This window comes from Myxine glutinosa, chromosome 4, assembly GCF_964187855.1.
Source record: "Myxine glutinosa chromosome 4, kmMyxGlut1.1, whole genome shotgun sequence".
Taxonomy (NCBI): Eukaryota; Metazoa; Chordata; class Myxini; order Myxiniformes; family Myxinidae; genus Myxine; species Myxine glutinosa.
The window spans coordinates 133,027,061-133,047,699 of record NC_136264.1 but is presented as its reverse complement, the minus strand read 5'-3'; the positions used below and the strand labels follow the sequence as shown (position 1 = coordinate 133,047,699).

The 20,639-nt window shown below is 44.8% G+C and overlaps 2 protein-coding genes across 2 annotated transcripts; one reads left to right on the top strand and one right to left on the bottom strand.

Moving 5' to 3' along the window:
- Window positions 1-1,304: 1,304 nt before the first annotated feature.
- LOC137425248 (myosin regulatory light chain 2, ventricular/cardiac muscle isoform) lies at window positions 1,305-13,572 on the top strand. The gene is made up of 7 exons (XM_068113476.2): window positions 1,305-1,441; window positions 2,522-2,611; window positions 10,645-10,720; window positions 11,000-11,104; window positions 11,234-11,312; window positions 12,413-12,461; window positions 13,341-13,572. The coding sequence occupies exons 1-7, from the start codon at window positions 1,439-1,441 to the stop codon at window positions 13,440-13,442; spliced, it is 504 nt and encodes a 167-aa protein (XP_067969577.1). The 5' UTR covers window positions 1,305-1,438; the 3' UTR covers window positions 13,443-13,572.
- Window positions 13,569-19,873, bottom strand: LOC137425247 (T-complex protein 1 subunit zeta). The gene is made up of 14 exons (XM_068113475.2): window positions 19,681-19,873; window positions 18,810-18,873; window positions 18,522-18,656; window positions 18,119-18,292; window positions 17,904-18,007; window positions 17,707-17,817; window positions 17,461-17,620; window positions 17,270-17,352; window positions 16,957-17,053; window positions 15,794-15,941; window positions 15,441-15,574; window positions 14,845-14,947; window positions 13,887-13,959; window positions 13,569-13,793 (listed from the first exon to the last, which is right to left on the bottom strand). Exons 1-14 carry the CDS (start codon window positions 19,815-19,817, stop codon window positions 13,721-13,723), a joined length of 1,596 nt encoding a protein of 531 aa, XP_067969576.2. The 5' UTR covers window positions 19,818-19,873; the 3' UTR covers window positions 13,569-13,720.
- Between the last annotated feature and the right edge of the window lie 766 nt (window positions 19,874-20,639).

The following is a 20,639-nucleotide window of genomic DNA, read 5'->3' as shown; positions in this document are numbered from 1 at the left end:
ACCTACAAAGTGCATCATTTATGGTCCAGGTTTAGTGCAGTGTAGTAGTAGTAGCAGTAGCAGTAGCAGTGTAGTAGTAGTAGGGTAGTAGTAGAGTAGTGGTTGTACAGTAGTAGTAGTAGTAGTAGAAGTAGTAGTAGTAGTAGTAGTAGAGTAGTGGTAGTACAGTAGTAGTAGTAGAGTAGTGGTAGTACAGTAGTAGTAGAAGTAGCAGTGTAGTATTAGTAGTAGCAGTGTAGTAGTAGTAGTATGGTAGTAGTAGAATAGTAGTAGTAGTAGTAGAGTAGTGGTATTATAGTAGTAGAGTAGTAGGAGCAGTGTAGTAGAGTAGTAGTAAAAGTAGAGTTGTAGTTTTAGTTTCGGGTAGCGAGTATTTTTATTTTTTATTTTTATGTTGGAGGCTCCAGGCATAAAATAGAAGAAAAGTGTATGATGAAAAGTGTATGATGTTTGTTTGCGAGAAAGATGTTGAAGCTAGTCCGGTAGCTGTAGTTTGAGTGAGACAGAAAGTAAGACCAGCAATCCTGACATGGTGTGTGTAAGATGGTTCTGGGCACCACTTTAACGCTCCTAAGTCAGGACGGAAGTACCACCCTGGGCAGTTGCTGTCTACAACCTACTACCTAAAAAATAGTAGTAGTATAGTAGTAGTATTAGTGTAGCAGAGTAGTAGTGTCGTAGATTAGTAGTAGTAGTAGTAGTAGTAGTGTAGTATAGTAGTAGTAATACAGTAAGTAGTATTAGTGGTGTAGTAAGTAGTAGGAGTACTGTAGTAGTAGTAGGAGTACTGTAGTAGTAGTAGTAGTAGTAGTAGTAGTAGTAGTAGTAGTAGTAGTAGTAATGTAGTATAGATTCCCATTCTGCACTAATCCTCATCCACTTGTGGAAGTCTTTGCTCTAAAGTTTCAATGAATGTTTGATTTCCTTTTATAAATTCCACGAGTCGATCACTTCCATCGTTTCTTTCCTATTCCAATCATTCCTATTGATTATACTTTATTTTCTTTCTCCCTATATTAACATTGAAACCCTATTTCGCAGACTTCGTCATTTGTTCCTACATATCGTTTAATTACTTAACATTTTTTTTGTCGGTGCAAATACCGGAACCGTGGCCTGAATCTCCAGGTTATTTGTAAAATCATTTTTACAATTCCATGTGCACTATAATTGTCTAACTGGTAATTATAGTTTACTAACGGTACATAATGATATTCTTTATGGTGATTGTCATACTACAGACACACAAAGAGACAATGGTATCGGACAGCCAGAATAGGCATTGTGTAACCCTAGACCATGGCACACAAAGGGTGTCAGCCATGGAATGGGACCATATTAGGGTTGGTTTGGGATTGCAGCTGCTCTGACCCCTTTATATAAATCCTCTTTATATTTGGACAATCGGAGAGACTAATACCGAGTTTCTTACTGCAGCATGGTAAGCAATTGTGAAGCGGCATTCAATTTGCTTGTTTACTGCTAGATTTGTTTAATCTTCCCATTGTGATATCCCATTGTTTTCCCATCACTCAATCTTCCATTGTGATATCCCATTGTTTACCCATCACTTTTTAAAAATCTTCCCATTGTGATATCCCATTGCTTACCCATCACTTTTTAAAATCTTCCCATTGTGATATCCCATTGTTTACCAATGACTCATTTAATCTTCCATTGTGATATCCCATTGTTTACCAATCACTCATTTAATCTTCCCATTGTGATATCCCATTGTTTACCCATCACTTTTTAAAAAATCTTCCCATTGTGATATCCCATTGTTTACCAATCACTCATTTAATCTTCCCATTGTGATATCCCATTGTTTACCCATCACTTTTTAAAAAATCTTCCCATTGTGATATCCCATTGTTTAGCCACCACTCATTTAATCTTCCATTGTGATATCCCATTGTTTACCAATCACTCATTTAATCTTCCCATTGTGATATCCAATTGTTTACCCATCACTCATTTAATCTTCCCAATTGTGATATCAAATTGTTTACCCATCACTCATTTCATCTTCCTATTGCGATTTCCAATTGTTTTCCCATCACTCATTTCATCTTCCCATTGTGATTTCCAATTGTTTTCCCATCACTCATTTCATCTTCCCATTGTTTTCCCATCACTCATTTCATCTTCCCATTGTGATATCCAATTGTTTACCCATCACTCATTTCATCTTCCTATTGCGATTTCCAATTGTTTTCCCATCACTCATTTCATCTTCCCATTGTTTTCCCATCACTCATTTCATCTTCCTATTGCGATTTCCAATTGTTTTCCCATCACTCATTTCATCTTCCCATTGTGATTTCCAATTGTTTTCCCATCACTCATTTCATCTTCCCATTGTTTTCCCATCACTCATTTCATCTTCCCATTGTTTTCCCATCACTCATTTCATCTTCCCATTGTGATTTCCCATTGTTTACCCATCATTCATGCGATCTGCTCACGATATCCCATTGTTTTTCTGTGCTTGATGCCATGTCCCACGGTTTACCCACAGGCTCCGAAACGCGCTAAGAAGAAGTTAGATAGCGGGAGCTCGAACGTGTTCTCCATCTTTGAACAATCACAGATCCAAGAGTTTAAGGAGGTAATCAGGACAAACAACAAAACATCTCTTTAGTATAACACTAGCAGTGGTACCCAGTGTTGCCCGGTCTATTTTTTTCTGGGGGCCTAAAACACTTCCCTACACCCACTAAGGAATGGGGTCCACACACACTTCCCTATACCCACGATAGGGTGATTAAAAGAAAAAAAAAAAAATCCCCCAAAAATCCAACTTTATTTTTTTTCCAACATAAAAAAAAAATTCTGAAAAAAAATCCTGATTTTTTTTTTTTTGCCAGTGAGTCCCCGCACTCACTGATGAACCTGGAAAGTCTGTCTGTCTGTTTGTCTGTATGTCAATCACCCACAGGTCACAATTTTAAAGTGATTTCTATGAAAGTTCACCAAGTTGACCATAATGAAGAAGCCCATTGATTTGGACGTCAATAGGCCAAAGGTCAACAACTTTGTCAAATTTCTAAAATCATCCGATTGACTTGAAATTTTAAGAGGATTTGCATATCACGTCACTGAATTCAACCACCAATTATTTAGAGGTCATCATAGGCCAAAAGGTCAACATAGGCCAAAGGTGGTCAACAGCTTAAGGTGGAATTTCTAAAATCCTCAATTTTCATCTGATTGACTTGAAATTTTAAGAGGATTTGCATATCTGGACACTGAATTCAACCACCAATTATAATTTTTGAGGTCATCATAGGCCAACAACTTATTTTAGGGATTTCGCAAGTGTCGTGCTATGCACGGCATATTTCTTGTTTGTTTGTTTGTCTGCACGGAATAAATATGATTTTCTCTGCAGCCGTTTGTCCGATTGCCAGAAAATTTTCACCATAGGTGCATCTCCTCCTGTAGATTTCAAAAATGATAATTATGACGTCATAGGTCACGTGGTACGGGCGCCATCTTGGAAAAAGCGAAAAACTTTGCACCTCCATATCTCCGAAAATTCTGCATAGCAAAAATTGAGACATGGCTCATTGTAAAGAACTCTCCACGGGGAATAACATATGTTAATGATGATGTCATAGGTGCCTCCATTATGACGTTATAATTCGACAAGTACAAAACTTCATCTGATCAAGATGAAATTTCTTGAGCGTCATCGAATAAATTGGTGGAGGGAAAAAAAAATGACGTCATTGGCCACGTGGTTTGGCCGCCATATTTGTTTTAAGACAAAACCCTTAAAAACCACTAAAAGCACGTATGGGCGAGGGTCTGCAATCTCTGATTGCTCTTTATTGTTAACTTTGCAATACTGCTGCCTTCTGTCGATCGTTTACATGGCGTTTTTCCTTTTCTTTACAGGAGTGAGGCTCATGGAAGAGCAAAGTAGATCTGATAGTGGGACAAACAGGAAGGGAATGAACGAGCAGGAAAAGGAGAGAGGAAAGAGGAAACTGGAACTAGCAAGTGAAGTGGTTGAGCTTGGAAAGGTTAATTGGGGTAATAATGCTGATCATGGGATAGAATTGGGGATGAGGAGAGATGGCGGTGCACTGCTTGCTTGAAGTCCTGGAGGGAAGAGTGAGACAGAACAGTCTATGGAAGGTGGTTCCATTGACTGGAGAAGTGAGGAATAAAATGGTTGAGGTGTGCAGTCAGCCTGGATTTTGGAAGTTTAACCAGGATGGGGTTACTCAAAGAACACAGGCATGTTTGAATAGATAGGGAGGGTCAGAGGATTGAGAGAGACAGCAAAGGGAGCAATAAGATGGAGAAGAATATTATTGACCAGACTCGGTGGTTAGAGCGTTCGCTCGAAGCTCGAAGTCTCGAAGTCATACCATAGACTTCAAACATAGGGACAATACCCCTAGCGCTCACCTGGTAGAATAAACAGGATGCTGCACTGATTAAGGGTATTTTTAACCAATTTCACTGGTTGCTAGAAGACAGGGCAGCATGTGGAATCGTACTAACATAATCATAAGACTTTAAACAAAAAAAGAAAAAATACCTATTTTTGGGGGGGAAACCCCTCTTCCCCCCAACCCCATATACCTCCTAAGACCCCAATTTTTCTAATGCCTTGAACAAACATTGGTACATCACGGGTGATTTTGGTTGTGGTGAAGTTTCATCGAAATTGCATGTGTAGTTTCTGAGAAGAAATCAAACACCTATTTTGGGGGGGAAACCCCTCTTCCCCCATAGATCCCTAAAGAGGCAGATTTTTAATGCCGTGAATATACTTTGGTACATCACGGGTGGTGAAGGTTGTGGTCAAATTTCATCATAAACGCGTGTGTAGTTTCTGAGAAGAAAGGAAATACCTATTTTGGGGGGCAACCCCCCATAGACCTCCAAAGGGGCAGATTTTTTAAATGCCGTGAACAAACTTTGGTACATCACGGGTATGAATGTTGTGGTCAAGTTTAATGGAAATAGTGTGTGTAGTTTCAGAGGAAAAAGCTATTTCCTATGTTGGGGGGTAAAACCTGGATCCACTTTGACCCCGGTAAACCCCCTTAGACTCTGAATTTTTTAATGCCGTGAACAAACTTTAGTCACAACACAACAATTATCATTTGTGCCAAATTTGGTCGCAATCCCATCAGCGGTTTTGGAGAAGAAGTTTCAAGTGTTTACAGACGGACAACGTGCCATCGCATAAGCTCCCCTGAACTTCGTTCCAGGTGAGCTAAAATTGTACGTTCTGATTCCTTGCTTGATGTTCAGCATTTAAAAGGATAAGAACACGGACAATTTTTGTGTCAGGTCAGTCTTTTGGGACTGTGACTGGTAACATGTAACCCAGGGCTACTTGCCACATGGTGTGGTTGTCAGCGACTAAACCGACACCACTCTGCTGCCTTTGATAGTGGGGAGTGTGACTGTGAAACCCTGCCTGGACGAACAACAACACGTCAACACCTGACAAAGGGTGGATGAGCTCCTGAAGGGAGCCAACGGCCATCCAGTGAGGAGATGGTTTCTCCTAAAAAACACCCATTTGGTTTGGATCGGTTTGAGTCATACCAAAGACTTTAAAATTGGTACGTGCTGCTTCCTTGTTTGACGTTCAGCATTTAAAAGGAAAGAGCTCAGACAATCCCCCTCAGTTAGCAACCATGTGGGGAGAAGGAAATTCCTCCTGAAGCCACCCAAAGTGATATAGCACTTCCCTCAAGCTCAGTGGCTCTGTTCATCTAGTCTAGTCTAACAGTCCTGTGTTGTGTCTCCTGTATTCGTCTGCATGTGTGTGTGAGACGTGTGTGTTGCAGCTCTACCACGAGCCTCAGCTCCTGTAAAAAAAGGTGGTAGAAAATAGAGAGACCACCAACCTTCCTGTAATGAGAAAGCAATAGTCCTTGTGTTTTGGCCTCATCACAGGAAATTCCAATAATTTTGACAGCTTTAGGTTCCAAAGAATCCCAGAGATACAGATCTGATGCTCAGGTGCCAACCAATAGCAGAGAGCAGTTAAGCTATGGAAAAAGGCATTGCTTTCCCAAGGAAGTATTGGATCGACAGAAGATTAGGAGGCCAACTATTATTTTGATGTGATCAGCACAGGAAAGATCAAGGTTGATGATGACGCCTATAAGTCTAAGAGACTGAATCTCTTCTAGTCGGTGACTAAGTAAATAGATAGTTGGGTTCATTTAACGATCCATCTGGAGTGATAAATAATTTCAAATAATTTCCACATCAGCAGAGAAAGATGCAGCTGCCATCTGCCTAGTGGAGAGTGGGGTTTGTACGATGCAGTGTGTAGTCGTCGCAAAAAGGAAGACTGGGTTTTTCAGAGCATCATTGGGCATTTATATAGAAGAGGAACAAGACTGGGCCTAAAACTGCCTTGAGAAACTCCAGCCCCCACTGGAAGTGCAGGAGAGGGTTCCATTGATGGAAACACATTGTGGAGGAAGTCAGAAATCCAGGAAGGAAGGCGGCCTTCTATGCCACAGTGAGAGAGCTTGGCAAGCAAATGAGGATGCCAGACTGTGTCAAATGCGAGAGATACTGTATCTCTAGGGAGGTGGTCCTCACCTCTTCTTTGAGATCGAGACCCTACAAATATTTCTGAGAGAGGAGCAAAAGCATGTCCAGAGTTGAGTGACTGGGACAGACACCAAACTTATGGTCAGAGATCAGGCTGTTTCAAAGCCAGATAGACTTGACATCATAAGCAAAGATGGATTCCATGACTTTGCTGGTAATTGGAAGCTAGCTCAATGGCCTATAGTTGGTAGGATCTGTTGGTGCACCCTTCTAGTGTATAGGAGTTAGTACATGGTGTTGTGTCATTATAAAAAAAAATAACCACATTTAGAGGCCATTTTTCCCCGCAAAGCGGGGGTTGGTCTTTTTCGGGGACCGTGGTTGTTGTTTTTCGGTCCCCTTTTTGAAGCAATGTTTTACGGCCGGATGCCCTTCCTGCCGCCAACCCTTTTTGTCGCCTTTCACGACAAGCAGGGAATTACCAGTGAACTGGTACTCAATTTGCCCACCTCGGAAGGATGACAGGCTGAGTCAACCCCCCTGGCGTTAATTCAGCGATCGACCGGGATTCGAACCCAGGATCCTGGGATCCTAAGCTGGCACCCTAGCCGCTAGCCCAACACACACAGAGTTGTGTCATTGTAGTGCAAAATTTGCTACACTAGTGGAACCAATGTTTTTTGGAATCCTTATACCCTAAGCAACAAGACCTGAGTTGGTTCCATTTTTTTCAATGGCGTCTTGTCAAAATGGCCGCCATTTTTTGCAATTTTGTATGTATCTTTTCACATAAAACACTTTGATTAACCATTTTTTCTGGCATTTATGTCATTCCTTGTATAGTACTTGTACAGCTACAGTCTCGTATTCTGATACATCTGGGGGAACTCGTTGATAGACAGCAAGAGCAGTCCCATGGAATGTGTTCCGTCCATCAGCTGTGTCTACCTTGGCATCTATGTTATCAGCTGAGCATCTGATTGGCAGATTTTTCAACAGTCCTGGAGGCACGTAAACGCCATTGAATTCATTCATATTCTCTTGGACTGTGGTGGCAATCTTTGAAGTGATCTCCTTTACACGTTGATGTGAAACACCAACGCCACTCTGGTACAACATGTCTGTGTCTCTGCGACTGCGGTGTGCATGATGGCTATGGAGTGAAAGTCCAACCCCTAATGGCGTTTCAGTTGTGAACCTGAAGGTTGAAGTTGAGGACTTTGGCTGATATTGCACCTGCCGATCAGATTTGAACTCCTGGATGATGTGCTGTCCAATAAGTGCACATGTTCCATTTATCTTTTCATTGCGTGATTGTGTTTTGGTGGTGGCTGCTCCCTGGAAATTTGAAATTGCACATTTGAAATTGGCATGAGCAACGTCAACCAAAGGTTCAGGAGTTCTCTCTTGGCAGAATACACAAAGTTCGTAACTTGCGCATTGCTTCTTAGAAGGCGGCTCTTCAAACGATGACATTATGCGGCGGTGAAGCTGAAATCCAACTTGTCTATGAATACCTGTAAGATAAAAAAAGAATAAAGCAAATGTTCATATTTCTTTCATTATTGTAATTATAGTTATCTATGTGTAGTTTAAGACTGTAGAAATTAGAATACATACAAAATTGCAAAAAACGGCGGCCATTTCAAAATTCAAAATGGCCGCCGAAGACGCCATTGAAAAAAATGGAACCAACTCAGGTCTTGTTGCCAAGGGTATGTAGATGCAAAAAAAACATTGGTTCCACTAGTGTAGCAAATTTTGCACTTACATATAATAATTCTACATAACACCATGTACTAAGTGATGTGTTCCTGACTTCCATGAAGAGGAGAGGTGGCCAAAGGAGGACAGAGTGAATATGACAGATAGAAGGGGGAGAAAGAACGGCACAGCAGGATTGTACGAGTAGAACATGGGTACTAATGCTTTCTCGGCCTATTGCTGCAGGGTCAAGGTCTGACAAAATGTTCTCTACCTTCTCAGAATAGGATACAGAGTTCAGTAGACAATAGATAAGTCAGTCGGCATACACTGAGGACAGAATGGATTGAGTTGAGTACATGAGATTTGGAGGCAAAGACAGAGTTTGGTACTGAGTTTGAGGTGAGGGATGGGATAAAAGTTACCGTCACCTTAAATTTATTTATGTTAAACTGCAAAAACTTTTTGTTAAACAAAGTTAAAAACAATCCATATACAGGAACAGTTTACATAAAATGTGATGGCCAAAAACAATCAACAGGCAATGCGATACATCATTCATGCGTAAAGACTCATTTAAACACCTTTATTAGCGAAAGAGAATAGCAACCTACCTATGAGGCCTAGCAAGTCGAGACGGCTCGGATCTGTTAGTCTGAGAGACGCGATAAGCATAGAATGTCGGGTTTCTTCCAAATTACTTTGTTTAGTGTTAAACGACTTAATGACAGGTTACGCTAGACAAATACGTTATACAAAATTGACAATACTGTAGTTTGTGGTTATAATAAATTTTACTTCAGGTAGGTGTTCCCCACGAAATGCCACGATTTAGCTATTTATACGCCTTGATATGGAGTTTGGCCAAGGCGGAAAATCCACTTGGGGAAAGCGGGGAAATGAAGTCGCTACAACCTCCGTCGCATGACTTATCGTCCCACTGGCAAGTTTGGTTGAGATTGGATAAGTAATGACCACATGTATGACGGTCAGACAGACAAACAGACAGACACCAAATTGCACAGTTTAGTAGTGGTGGGTTTGTGCCCATGGCTGATGACCTGACCCTGAGTACTATCAATAAGTATACAAAGTTTGGTAGTGTTCGGGGGCCTGTTTTTTTCTCTTATTTTCATATGTACCACACACACATACAACTATAACGACACTCGGTAGAGAGCATACCTCCCCCAGGTTGAACAGTTTACCTTTGTATCCCATTGATAGGCCGGATCTGTATTCGGACCTCAACCAAAATCTAATCGGCTTGTTCTCGTCACCGAACCAACTCGTCCACCAAGTTTTGTCATAACTCGTCCACAATTTTTGAAATACCATGCTATATGTGGTTTTTGGCACCACGTCTCAGTGGTGAAAAATCACTTGTAAAATTCTTGTATTCGGATCCGCATCTGGATTTTCACCAAAATTTAATCAATTTTTCCTTGTCAGATACCCAACCTGTCCACCAAATTTCGTCTGAACCTGTCCATAAATATTTGAAATATCATGCTAACAGAAAGACAAACACAGACAGATAGACAAAGACAGACAAACATAGACACAGACACAGGCAGACAGAAAGACAGGGGTGAAAACACAACCTCCATTCACCTTCGATTGTGGAGGTAAATAATTACCCTATTTAATATAGTAAGATATACCTTGCTATTATAATATGTTTCATATTCTTGGCCATATTATTTTACCATGCCTGGTTATTTTTCTATCTCGTTTCTGGTTACTTGTACACTGAACCAAGTTCGATTCCAGTCCCGTTATTTAATACTGTACCGTAATTAATAAATTACATCTACTCTACCCAAACAACACTCCCAGCATCCCAATTCAACCATCGTGGTCTCTTCCTGACCCTGGATTTATACCTCCTGGAGTACACTCTACATTTCATCTCCTTCAAAGCTGCACATTTCTCTGATGCCGATTTCCCCCAATCTGGAGAACGTTTCCCCCATCATACCTTCAAAGTTTGTCTTCCTGAAATGTCGTGCTGATGGAGGGAGGTTCGTAGCTGTGGATGCGGGTTGCATCACTTTCTGGGAGTGCGGCTGTGCCACTGACGCAGTACCCACCCCCCCCCCCCCCCCCGTTACCAGTACACCAGTACTCATTTGTCCAACCTCGGAAGGATGATAGGCCGAGTCAACCCACCTGGTGTTCATTCAACGGTCGATCGGGATTTGAATTCAGGACCTTGAGATCTCAAGTCACACGATGGACCGAACCTCCATCTCGTGCGTTGTACCAGTTGCCATTCTTTTCAATCACCACCAGTATAGTTTATAAATCACGTGATGCAAATACAATGTACCAAGCTCCTTTCATGCATTTCGGTAGCACGTGCGTTCACCCGGCACGTTTCGTGTTCCTTGTCAGGCATTCACCATCATGGACCAGAATCGAGATGGCTTCATCAACAAGGACGACCTGCGTGGCACGTTCGCGGCCCTAGGTGGGTCTACCTGACACGCACTTGCCACCCAGGGGCATCTGTTTGGCTGTGGGATGGGGACGTAATATATAGACGGCTCATAACAAAGATCCACATCATAAACTTACATTCACCATGGAATAGGTGGTGTACGATCGCACAGGTGTTCACCCTGTTAAAAGATAGGTTTCCTGCAAAGGGCTCATCAGTACAGCACGTGTGGGAAATGTATGCACATACAAGTTTGGATGCACTGTCCCAACACTTTTGATAATATTAAAGTTTTGTAATTATATGCAGGTAGGGTGAATGTGAACACTGAAGAGCTTGAGGAAATGATAAAGGAATCTCCAGCTCCCATCAACTTCACAGTCTTCCTCACCATGTTTGGTGAAAAACTTAAAGGTAGGGTTACCTTTGTCCCACACTCGGTTTTAATTTTGACCCATTGATCGAGGGGCATCTGAGCATGGACAACAACTTGTTCCGTCTGAATAAGATCATCTCATTCACCTTCCATCCCTCTTGTCCCAGGTTCGGACCCAGAGGAGACCATCGTGAATGCCTTCAAAATATTCGACCCCGAAGGAAAAGGAATTATTGATGCGGAATAGTAAGTTATAGTATTATCAGCTTCTTGGTTGTCGGTCTCCTCTTCCCTTGGTTGTCTTTCCCCCCCGACCCTGTCTCTTGGTCGTCCCGCCACCCCGACCCTGTCTCTTGGTCGTCCCGCCACCCCGACCCTGTCTCTTGGTCGTCCCGCCACCCCGACCCTGTCTCTTGGTCGTCCCGCCACCCCGACCCTGTCTCTTGGTCGTCCGGCCACCCCGACCCTGTCTCTTGGTCGTCCCGCCAACCCGACCCTGTCTCTTGGTCGTCCCGCCACCCCGACCCTGTCTCTTGGTCGTCCCGCCACCCCGACCCTGTCTCTTGGTCGTCCCGTCACCCCGACCCTGTCTCTTGGTCGTCCCGCCACCCCGACCCTGTCTCTTGGTCGTCCCGCCACCCCGACCCTGTCTCTTGGTCGTCCCGCCACCCCGACCCTGTCTCTTGGTCGTCCCCCCACCCCGACCCTGTCTCTTGGTCGTCCCGCCACCCCGACCCTGTCCCTTGGTCCCCCCCCCCCCCCACCCCGACACTGTCCCTTGGTCCCCCCCCCCAACCCTGTCCCTTGGTCCCCCCCCCCAACCCTGTCCCTTGGTCCCCCCCCCCCGACCCTGTCCCTTGGTCCCCCCCCCCACCCCGACCCTGTCTCTTGGTCGCCCCGCCACCCCGACCCTGTCTCTTGGTCGTCCCGCCACCCCGACCCCGTCTCTTGGTCGTCCCGCCACCCCGACCCCGTCTCTTGGTCGTCCCGCCACCCCGACCCTGTCTCTTGGTCGTCCCGCCACCCCGACCCCGTCTCTTGGTCGTCCCCCCACCCCGACCCCGTCTCTTGGTCGTGCTGCCACTTTGACCCTGTCTCTTGGTCGTTCCGCCACCCCGACCGTGTCTCTTGGTCGTCCCACCACACCAACTGTTTCTTGGTCTCGAATAATGTCGATCACGTTCATCATCTCATTTTTTCTTTTTCATCTCTCATCACTTTTCAGCATCAGAGCATAATCATCAAATCAGAGCATCATTAATCATTAAAATCATTTGGCAGCAAATTAATCGAACCATCCAGTTTTGAATGAAAACTTCATTTGAATGTGTCTATTTCATCTCCAGCATTTCCAAGATGTTGAAAACCCAAGCAGACCGGTTTACTCCAGAAGAGGTAACTCGTTACTTCTTAAACATGTTACTGCATTTCATAATAGGATAACTATCCAAAGTACCAACAGAGTGCTCGCCATCCATTTCTATATCTCCTAGGAGTTTGTTATCCTACAATGGTGCAAAAGCCATTGGGATTGGAGATGTCTTAGTTAGCCAGGACATCTCAGTATTTGCCCGAAGATTCTGAGTCTTGTGCAGCATGCTCAAGAAGCAGCCAATTACATATGGCGAGAAGAGCCCGGAGCAGCTATTCGAATAAACATCTCGATAGACCAAGGCTTTTTGAGTTGGCCTGGCCTCGAAAGGTGGTGGTGGTTCTTTAACCCCATACCTCACAAACTCAAATTTGGCATCGATTGCAATTCCTCTTTTGAAAGCATGGGAAGAGGAATATTTTAGATAAAAACATGACAAGTGATTATTGGGCTAGCAAGATGGCCTTGGCCCTAGAATACGCACACCCACCTCTAAGCTGTCCAGCCTTGGTTTGAATCCCGACCAAGCTATAAACTGTCATCCGGTGTTTCATCAATGTGTGTCCCTTGGATGGATGACCCGTCTGCTGGCATAAGTTTGTGGACATTAAAGATGCCACTGTGTCCTTCATGAAGAGTAGAGGCGAGCTATCGCTGGACAAATTTCAAATTCATGCCCTAACTACTGCTGGGGAGGCAATGGCAAACCACCCAGTATAACCCTTACTCAGGAAGCTGCTTCGCTGGCACATCAGAAGTGTTTACTCCTTTTAACCAACCAACCACAGCAGAGTTTGCAATGTTAGTAAACTTCCCGCACATATTTAGCAAAGTCAATGTTTTGAGATTTGTGCCAAATAATTGAAAAACGTCACAACACTGACGCACCCACCCCTTTCCAGTGCAAGCAGATGTTTGAGGCTTTTCCACCTGACGTGGCGGGAAATTTGGACTACAAGAACCTTTGCTACGTGATCACACACGGAGAAGAGAAAGAGGAATGAATAATACTCGGACAAGTTGCCAGCCTTCCACCTCCAAGGACTCGACCCTGAGCGGAGCCGCTTTGAACCGGCCTTCGAGTTTGAAGAAGCAGAGGCCTGGAATGATAATGAAATAAAGAACGACCATTTTCAACAAAAGATTTATTTTGAACTAAGTGAGCAACGCACAATGGGATGTTTCGAGGGGGCCGGGGGGGGGATTTTAGAGAGGTTTGTGGGTGAGCAGGTGCAGACATGGGAAAACAAAGAAGAAGTGGAAAGGTGAAAGGTTGATTAAGTTAGCCTTTCAGGGATGACATGCCAGCCCTCATGATCTCATCGACAAGCAGGAGGTTGCTGGCAATGACAGTGCTAAGGGAGAAAAGGAAACAAAATTACCATCACGTCACGTAACAAAAGTAAATACAGATCAACCCGATTCATCATGGTGACGTCACTCCTCACCATGAGTGGAGCATTTGTTTCTTCACACTGACGTTATCCCAAACACCAACCTCGGCAGGAATCATCGGCTCTCCTGCACATGAAAAATGCATCACAACTTACCGTTAGAATGGGCCGTCCGGTTTGCGTCCCAAACGTCACTACATGATTGATTGCCTCCAAGGTGGTTGGTGTAAGCATTAGGAGGGAGGGATAAAACCGAGGGAAACATTTCCGCATCTGCTCAAAATCCCATGTTCAATGCAAATTGGAGAACATTACATTAGATGAATAGCAATGGCTGCAAAGGGATGATAGATAAGAGTTACACAAGCCCGAGTAATGGCATCACCTTATAATCCTCGTACCTCGACTCGTCTGCTCAACTCCTGCAAACCTTCCGTGTTACGTACCAAACATGGCCTGGTACGCATTAAACCGGTTAGAGTGCAGCTCCCCTTCCCTCACCCAGCCTCCCTCCCTCCCTCTTCGGTGCGTTATCTTGCAGCCGCTTTGTATGTATAATGCATTAGGACTGCTCGTTACCATTAGGCCATTGTCATTATTGAGCAAAAGTTAAATTTCCACCAGTAGCACATCTGTGTGACGTGCCATCTCTACTGTCCCTTCACACCATGTACAAAGGACATGAAGGCTAAAACATGGGAAACAGGACACACAGCAAACACAGCGGGTAGAAGTGTGGCCTCAATGAGAAGTTTGGAACTTCATCAATCGCTCCAAGTGGATTGAAGTCTCAGCTTTTAAACCTATTGCTCAAAATTTGAAACGTTGTCAAGGGAGGAAGATTCCACAATTCACAAGCAGTCGTCACCATTCCCATGGAATAACGAGTATTTTGCAATCGCCAGTTGGATTTGGACCATCTGCTCGAACAAAAGGTACTATTAAAATGCGAATGAGCGACGCACAAACACAACCGTTGGAACTTTTTCTTTGAACGTCATATCAACTTTACCTGTGTCAAGGTCCAACCCCACGGCCAGGCCGGACGAAGCGCGCTCCGCCTGCAGCTTCAGCAAAGTTTCCTGCTGCTCCAACCCCGCGTTCTGCGCCAACACCTGATCATAACGACAATTCAAATAACCTTTTTGTACCAACGCATGCAAGTATAGAGGTTAACGTTAAATTGGTAATAGCAACTAAACGACACCAGATTGAAGCACCTTTAGAGGCCATTTATCCCCGCAGGGCGGAGGTCGGCCTTTTTTGGGCACCTTGGTCCCCTTTTTGAAGCAGTTTTATGGCCGGATGCCCTTCCTGCCACCAACCCTGTTTGTCGCCTCTTATGACCCACAGGGAATTACCAGTGAGCTGGTACTCAATTTGCCGACCTCGGAAGGATGAGCAGGCTGAGTCAACCTCCCTGGTGTTAATTCAGCGATCGACCGGGATTCGAACCCAGGATCCTGGGATCCCAAGCCGGCACCCTAACCGCTAAGCCAACACCAGGCTAAACGACACCAGATTATAATGATAAAATAAAATTGGCAAAGTATCGAGCAAACTAAATGCAACGGATCAGCAATAAGATGACGTAATAGGTAAGTGAACCTTTGGAACAATGAGAATGGCATCAGCGTAGGCCTGAACTCCGAGCTGGGCACGGCCTTTGGTTTCATTCCTCAGTTGCCTCAGTGCTTCCGATGCAGCCACTTCAAAGGCCCCGGCACCAGGCACCACGGCTCCTGCAACACAACGAGCACTCGATAACGTCTCTCTACCTTTTTAAAACGAATAAACATACTCCTTGGCCGTACGGAAAAGAAAAGTCCACATTGCACACCACGGACGATACGAAGAAGAGAAAGGAAGACTATGTTAATTGTTCAACGCAGCAATCCAAAAGGTCCAATCGATGATGCTTCAAACAAACTGGAATACACGAGGGTATCTGAGGCTGTTACCGTCCTCAATGGCGTTCCTGGCTGCGCGCAATCCATCCCGAGCGGCGTCTTTGAGTTGCAACAGGGTGTGCTTGTTCGGTCCACGGAGCAACAGAGTGACAGATCGCGGTGCAGCACACTCCTCTATGAACGTGTATTTCTCTTCTCCCTGGTACGGATATTGGAGAAACAGTGACATTTAAGACTATAACGACACTCGGTATAGCACATCCCTCCACCAGGCTGAACAGTTTATGTTTTGTATCCACCGATAGGCCGGATCTGGATTCTGACCTGAACCAAAATCTAATCGGCTTGTTCTCGTCACCAAACAAACTCGTCCACCAAGTTTAGTCATAACTCGTCCATAACGTTTTGAGATATCATGCTCTGTATCAGCTTTAGCCATATCACTCAATGGTGAAGAATCACTGAAAAAGTAAATAATTATCATATTTAAAAAAACACCTTTAGAGGCCATTTTTCCCCGCAGAGCGGGGGTCGGCCTTTTTTGGGCACCGTGGTCCCCTTTTTGAAGCAATGTTTTACAGCCAGATGCCCTTCCTGCCGCCAACCCTGTTAGTCGCCCCTTGCGACACACAGGGAATTACCAGTGAACTGGTACTCAATTTGCCGACCTCGGAAGGATGAGAGGTCGAGTCAACCCCCCAGGCGTTAATTCAGCGATCGACCGGGATTCGAACCCAGGATCCAAGGATCCCAAGCCAGCACCCTAACCGCTAAGCCAACACCAGGCTAATAAATAATTATCATATCCGAATCCATATTCAGATCTTCACCAAAATCGAATAGATTAGTCCATGTCAGACACCCAACCGGTCGACCAAGTTTCGTCCAAATCCGTCCACAACTTTTAGAAATATCCTGCTATGTATCGTTTTTGGCCCCATCTCCCAATGGTGAAGAATCACCTAAAAAATTCCAGTAGCGGGATCCGGATCCGGATCTTCACCAAAATCTGATCATTTCGTCCTCGTCACATATGCTACCTCTCTGCCAAATTTGGTTTGAATCCGTCGACAACTTTTTGAGATATCTTGTTCACAGACAAACAGACAAGGGTGAAAACATAACCTCCACCCACCTTTGGTGGTGGAGGTAACAATTGGGTTGGTGAGGAGAAGAAGGGGTGAGGAAACAAATAAAAATAGAGCAGAACATACCAATGTGTATTCATAGACAAGGCCAGCATAGCCAAGGCAGGCAGGTGTTAAATCATCCACAGAGTTCATGGCTGTTCCTCCACAAGCCAAAGTTAATCTAGGATAGACAGGGTAATGGTGGAAAAAAACCAGCAATTGGACAACGAGGAAGCAGTGATTAAATGGTTAAAAGAGGTGTCGGGTGGGGATAACAATAGCTCATAAACAATTTTAAAAAGGATAAAAGGTGTTATTCGCATAGTGATCACCAGTTTTAAAGATTCAAATTTGCTCATTTTCAATTTATTATAAAAATTAAATTACAAGACATCACCTCGCCATGTTGCGCAGCTTGGCCCGACGCATTGCGACAATGCCTTCCTTCGCTAAGAGGTCCAATGAAATGGGGTCAATACCCTAAGGTTTAGGTGTGTGGGGGGAGAGGGGAGTGTAGATAGACCATGGGTTAAGCATGAAGCTCTCAGTCCTGCATTCCAAGAGAGGAGCGATTAAACATATAGTTACCTTTTGGTTAACCACCACAAAACCCTTGTCGTTTCCTTTACAAACTTGACGTTTGAGAGCGATGACCTTTTGAACTTTATTAGTGGTGAAGGCACGTTCTGCCTCAACCAAGCGCTCGCGTTCTTTGGAGGACTTGTAGAAAAATCCAGCATTGACTTCACTAGAACAGAACAGCAAGGTTACAACACACTCGACAGTCATGCGAATTCAGTAGTAAATAATCCTCCAACGCACGCACACACCTACCTTTTCTCAAACTCCAACGAGACGTTACAGGTAAGGATGTAAGCATCCTCCACTCTACGCTTCATGTCAGGGTGCCGTGCTCCATGGTCCAGGACCAGGCCGCGAATCAGCCTGCGTTGAACAGATTACAACCCAAGGTGACAACGCTGCAAACAGACCCTTTCAAACCAAAGCACGGGATGACCGAAGCCACTTACGTGGAATCACAGTCGCTGCGGTGCTTCATTTCCATAATCTCCACCATGAAAAGATCAAGAGGTTTTCCAGGCACCTGCACCGCCAGCACAGCATCCACAACGGCCTGCCACACAAACGAACACCATTTAGAATCTCGGCCAACAGCAGTGAAACCCACCATTACTCAAACACGCAGGCCACCGAATCGGCCACTGACCGAAAAAGCCCTAAGTACCTCGGTGAGGACATTGGCGAGACGAGAATGAAGTTTGGTTTGCAGCGCCGTGTGCACCACAGCAGAGAGTGTGGAACGATCCATCTCTCTATGATCGGCCATTTGATCCAAGACGGAAAGAGCATGTCGCTGGGCAAGCTCAAACCCTTCGGTCATTACTCTCGGGTGCACACCCTGGTTTGGAGAGATCAGAGAAGAGATAGGATCAACCCAGAGCCCCGGTCACAGAACAGAGAAAAGACCCAGTCCCCTGGTCACATTAAATAAATTTATAAACTGCCTGCACTCCCACAGCAAGTGAAAATGGTGATGATAGTTTCCTCGAGGTCTCTCCGAGCGTCCGAAAGGTGCTCTAAGAAGGGTCAGTGCAAATGTCATTAGGGTTCGGCGCACCATGATGTACCTCAGAGATGTAAAGATCTGCTTGTTTGAGTAGCTCTCCGATCATTAGGACACTTGAAGTGGTGCCATCTCCAGTAATATCATCCTGGGCCGTTGCAGCTTTGGCAATAAGTGAGGCGGTCGGGTGCTGGATTTGCTGTGGTCAAGGGATTCGGGTTGGATCGTACAAAGGAGCTTCAATAGATGCTTTATAGTCATCCACGGTACAGAACCAAATGATCAATAAAGTCTCAATGTTTGGTGGCAATGAGGAAAATGGGGAAATGAGGATTGTGGAGTCATTACCCACCATTTCATGGAGGAGAATATTTCCATCCTTCGTTATCTTTATGTCCCCAGCACCGGACACCAGCCTAGCAGCACAAACACACGAGGAAATACAATAGTCCTTTCTCCATAAATGTCAGGACAATGCAAACTGTGCTGATTGAACATCATGAGCTATTTATATATTTTATTGCAGTACAATATATGTGACGATGAGCAACAAATATTTTTATATGAGTTTCTCGGTCCACCCAACTGATCTAGGTCACCCATTCCCCTGGACCGCCCGTACGGTCATCCAGTCCCCAGGACTGCCCATACGGTCACCCAGTCCCCAGGACAGACTATAAGGTCACCCAGTCCCCAGGACAGACTATAAGGTCACCCAGTCCCCAGGACAGACTATAAGGTCACCCATTCCCCTGGACCGCCCGTACGGTCATCCAGTCCCCAGGACTGCCCATACGGTCACCCAGTCCCCAGGACAGACTATAAGGTCACCCAGTCCCCAGGCCAGACTATAAGGTCACCCAGTCCCCAGAACAGACTATAAGGTCACCCAGTCCCCAGGCCAGACTGAAAGGTCATTCAGTCACACAGACAGACCAGACCGCCCGTACGGTCACCCAGTCCCCACGTCCAATCACCCGGTCATCCAGTCAGACCGCCCAGCCACCTGGTCAGGTCCACCGTCTGATTACTCTGTTCGCCTGTCCAGTCACCTGGCAGCCTGGTCCTCTAACCGCCCGTCCGGTCACTCGGTAGATCATCGGTCCGATCACACGGCACGTCACTTGTGCGTTAAGAACATTCCAGAAAAAAAATGCAGCACATGGTAATGGTTCATGGCCTGTCACTCTGTCAGAAACGACGCGAGCACCAAACCGTCTTACATCTTCATTGTTCCTTTGGGACCCAAGTTCGTTCGAAGTACATCTTGTAAACCGCGAGCTGCACTCATGTTCACAGCTAAAGCAGCTCGAGCACGGGCCACTTCAGCCTTTGGGTTGAGTGCAGTAATCGCCACCATTGTCACGAATATGTGAATGAAGAAGAGGAGGAGGCGGAGGCCTCTTAACTGCGCAGTTTGATGACGTCAGTATTCCCAAATTCATAACGTCCCCTTTATCAGTTTTATTTACTTTCACGATAATATAAAGGACTGGGTATTTTTATAATTTTAGTTTCCGCCACCAAAATAATTTTTCTATAATTCTAAATAATAATGCATTTTTGACGTATTATATACGTCAGCGCGTTATCGTCAATGGGGCAGAAGCTGCACGATGACGATGTGAAGCAGTATCGATCTGTATTCTGTAATACCAATAGTCCAGGGGCCAACATTGAAAATTAACCAAGAAACTGGGCGACGTAGCACACGCAGGATTCCACAAGGATATTTGACACAGGAGGATGCCATTCGGCCCATCATGGCTGCGCTACACCAACACCAGATTAATAAATAAATCCGTCAAAACTAACGATGTAATCTTATGATAATAATAAAGCAAACGTTATGTATGGGACCAAAACGTCTTCTTCTTCTTTAAAACATTTTAATAATAGAAATACCCTCTTAATTAACCCTCATAATTACGTTTAGACTACTGAGCCCTCTCAGACCTTTGACGACCCTTAAATTCCCCCAAGACCCTTCATACCACCAAGACCCCTGAAGACCCAAAATACCCTGAAGACTCCAAATACCCCAAAGGCTCAAAACACCCCAAAGACCCAAAAGACCCCAAAGACCCAAAAGACCCCGAAGATCCAAAAGACCCAATAGACCCAAAATACCCAAAAGACCTCGAAGACCCAAAAAGACCAAAAGCCCCTGAAAACACCGAAG

Coding starts and splice junctions, on each gene's coding strand:
- LOC137425248 (XM_068113476.2), top strand. Junction 11,313..12,412: donor GGAATTATTGATGCGGAATA/GTAAGTTATAGT, acceptor TTTCATCTCCAG/CATTTCCAAGATGTTGAAAA. Junction 12,462..13,340: donor ACCGGTTTACTCCAGAAGAG/GTAACTCGTTAC, acceptor ACCCCTTTCCAG/TGCAAGCAGATGTTTGAGGC.
- LOC137425247 (XM_068113475.2), bottom strand. CDS start 19,817: ATGGTGGCGATTACTGCACTCAACCCAAAGGCTGAAGTGGCCCGTGCT. Junction 15,575..15,793: donor CAGGAACGCCATTGAGGACG/GTAACAGCCTCA, acceptor GTTGTGTTGCAG/GAGCCGTGGTGCCTGGTGCC. Junction 14,948..15,440: donor CCATTCTCATTGTTCCAAAG/GTTCACTTACCT, acceptor CGTTATGATCAG/GTGTTGGCGCAGAACGCGGG.